Below are 3,140 nucleotides of genomic sequence, written 5' to 3' on the forward strand. Positions count from 1 at the left end.
GAGTCTTGCCATGACGTATTTCTCATTGGGGATCAAACTTAGTCTGAGTCTTGCCATGACGTTTTTCTCATTGGGGATCAAATTTAGTCCGAGTCTTGCTATGACGTATTTCTCAATGGGGATCAAACTTAGTCCGAGTCTTGCCATGACGTATTTCTCATTGGGCATCAAACTAAGTCCGAGTCTTGCCATGACGTTTTTCTCATTGGGGATCAAACTTAGTCTGAGTCTTGCCATGACGTATTTCTGATTGGGGATCAAACTTAGTCTGAGTCTTGCCATGACGTATTTTACATACACCAAATTTAGTTATTGAACTCAACCTAAAGCTTGACAGAAATTTATCCTTATTTTACAGAATTTTCAGGGAGTCTGACCTTTGGATCCTAATTTCCGCTGGAGCTGTAATAACTGTTTTCTAGTCTTCGGAAACTTTCCTGGTTGGCCATCAGCTTCGACTGGGGGATTATTGAGCTCCTAGGGAAGATAAAAATTAAACTGTATAAACACTATACACAGTTTCTCCAGAGAATTACATTTTCAAACCTTTACATGATCGTAACCAACAGAAAATCTATCAGTGTGTTGTTAAAGGGACAATGTTCCGAGTCATAGCCTCATCGTACTTATTTTCAAGGATAGCTCACAGCAAGTTTTTTAACAAATGTACCACAGGGGCAGTACAATATACACCTATCATATGCCATAGAGTATCTCTTAACTCATTGATAAAGTCCTACGTCTGTCTTACCTCCTTAAGCATTCTTGAAACAAACCGCAGCAAAATACAATATTGAAATGTAACAAAAACAAAGAGTCCCAAGCATGGTTAATAGTTCTTTTGTTGTGACGCGACATGGAAATAAATGTGAACATGAGATGTCAATCCAATCTCCAGGATACAGGTTATTTGCTGCGCATTATGTTGTTTGCTTGCAAAGCTGTGTCATTCAAATAGATCATAAATACCATACAAAAACACTTCAATACTTATATTAACGTTTTCTCTGCCTCTTATCTTCTTTTTAATTTAAAATTTATATTTAAAATTTAATTCCCACCCTTTTCGACAGTCCACACAAATTCGTTCAATAGTTGGAACAGCGTGTTGTCGCATGCTGATTGGCAAACAAAGTAGTAATTTGAAATTTTAGCAAACACTTCCAATTTTATTCCACAATTCAGTATCAATACAATTGCGTATGATATGTCTATAGAGTGATTTAAGTTTATCAATAGAACTCCGAGCTGGAAGTTAGTTTTGTAATTGTTTCGATTTTTCCCCGGAACAAATTTTGCGCATGGATAAATACAGTGAACACCGTAAACCCCGAGTTATTTTTGGAAGTTAATTCGAACTTTTCTCTTTGCTCATTTTGTGAAGAACCCAGACGTGAATTTATTGTTGATTGTATGGGAATCTGACTACAGTCGGTAGATTCTAAAACAGTCTCGTTATTTGACATGTTGTCAGAAACTGAGGAAACCGTGGCTGCAAGACGCGTGAAACTGATATCGTTTGAAGTTAGTGATCTTGCGACGGAGAACAGGGGTTTGTTACAAATGTCTGAAATGTTTATGTGTGCTGTGACTCATATCAGTAGGTCTGTAACATATGTGTCAGTAGGTCTATACAATATGTGTATTTCAGACATTTGTAATGAACCCCTGTTGATCCGTGCAGTGTAACAGACGATGTTTCTGATAAATTGCATGAGTGTTAAAAAAAAATCCATAGCAGCATTGGTGATTTCAACCGATGTGCATTTTGTACGATATTGCAGACCTTGGTCTTGTTTTTGTTGTAATAAAGGTATTTCTTATTTTCTTTTTTCTTTTGCACATAAACTTATAATGATGTTGTCAAGTGTCACAATGTCTAGCGATATTTCAGCAGCCGTCATGTATATTTACATTGGATATTGTAATTCCGGTCAGTGTTGTATTAATACGCTAAGAATTGTGTCTCGTGATGCATGGTAAGGAAAGTACCATCAACGACACAGCCTTCAAAGAGGCTATATAGTGACAATGCCATGTAAATGTATTTATAAAATATTGATTATGGAATCAAAACACAACCCCTAAAGCCTTACCATCCTATTTCACCTCTTTCTGGTGGATTCTTAATTTTCAAATAATCATTCTGTCATCCCAAGATAACTTCTTAATGGAAACAACCAAAAATGCTCCAAAGTGTTATTTTCCTATACATTGTATCATCTATTTAAAACCCCATCCCCAGTAGGGAATAGGTGATCCAGAGATAATGTACGTCACAATTTTGATAAAGCACCTTCTACTTTTCCATCATTTGATCATGATATTATCTGATTCAACAAGACTCATCAATATAAGATGATAAAGCTAGTTTCATACTCATTGTGAATTAAGTGAAATTGTCCTATTTAGCTTGAAAAAAATAATCTGCAGTTCACTAGCCATACTGGAAATCGCACAGTGCTTACATATTTTCAAAACTCTCCAAAGCAGTTGCCTCCCTTCTCCCATGTATGAAATCATCATTAACCGAAAAATATGTTTCAAAGATGACCAGGGCTATAAATATGTAAAAGAAGAGCAAGATACCAAATAATAGTGTACGTGTGACACTTGCCCATCCAAACACGCTAAAGTACGAACTTTAGTATAATAAAAGAACAAAGTCCCATAACTGTAAATACTGTGGGACAAAATATCTACACCCGACTTCAGTATGTGACACCCAACCTTCCCTAAATACTTAATGATTCTGTGAACATAGGAGGTAAAATAGCAAGAAAGCAACGGACTGGCATATAAAACTACAATAAAATATGTAGGACTCAACTCAACTCGATGCAGCAAAAATGTTGGATAGTATCATAGACATTTGGTAACAAAATCTTTCCTTATATGCAAAGACATAGTTTTTGTCTATTTTTAAGGTACCCTGGTATGTTTGTGCCCTTTGTCATTTTATTCCACATAAAAACATGTAATACCAAATTTGATACAATCACATTTTGTCACCCATCACTATCCATACAATGGTTTCAGAGGCCCGGCGTTTGTTATTCACGAAAACAGTCTAACCTATGCCTACTATCACAATGAGTGTGCTGTTACACTCTCTAGATCTCATAGCTGCCGGGGGGGGG

At 36.3% G+C, this 3,140-nt stretch overlaps 1 protein-coding gene across 1 annotated transcript in view; it reads right to left on the reverse strand.

Moving 5' to 3' along the window:
- The window catches only part of LOC110451515 (la-related protein 7-like), a gene marked incomplete at its 5' end in the record, with an annotated part of 15,122 nt that overhangs the window by 10,619 nt on the left and 1,363 nt on the right, over nt 1-3,140 (reverse strand). Inside the window, one exon of the mRNA XM_021499580.1 lies at nt 378-477. Coding sequence (XP_021355255.1) covers nt 378-477 — 100 coding nt within the window. The remainder of the gene's footprint in view (nt 1-377; nt 478-3,140) is intronic.

This window comes from Mizuhopecten yessoensis, unplaced genomic scaffold, assembly GCF_002113885.1.
Source record: "Mizuhopecten yessoensis strain PY_sf001 unplaced genomic scaffold, ASM211388v2 scaffold6113, whole genome shotgun sequence".
Lineage (NCBI taxonomy): Eukaryota > Metazoa > Mollusca > Bivalvia > Pectinida > Pectinidae > Mizuhopecten > Mizuhopecten yessoensis.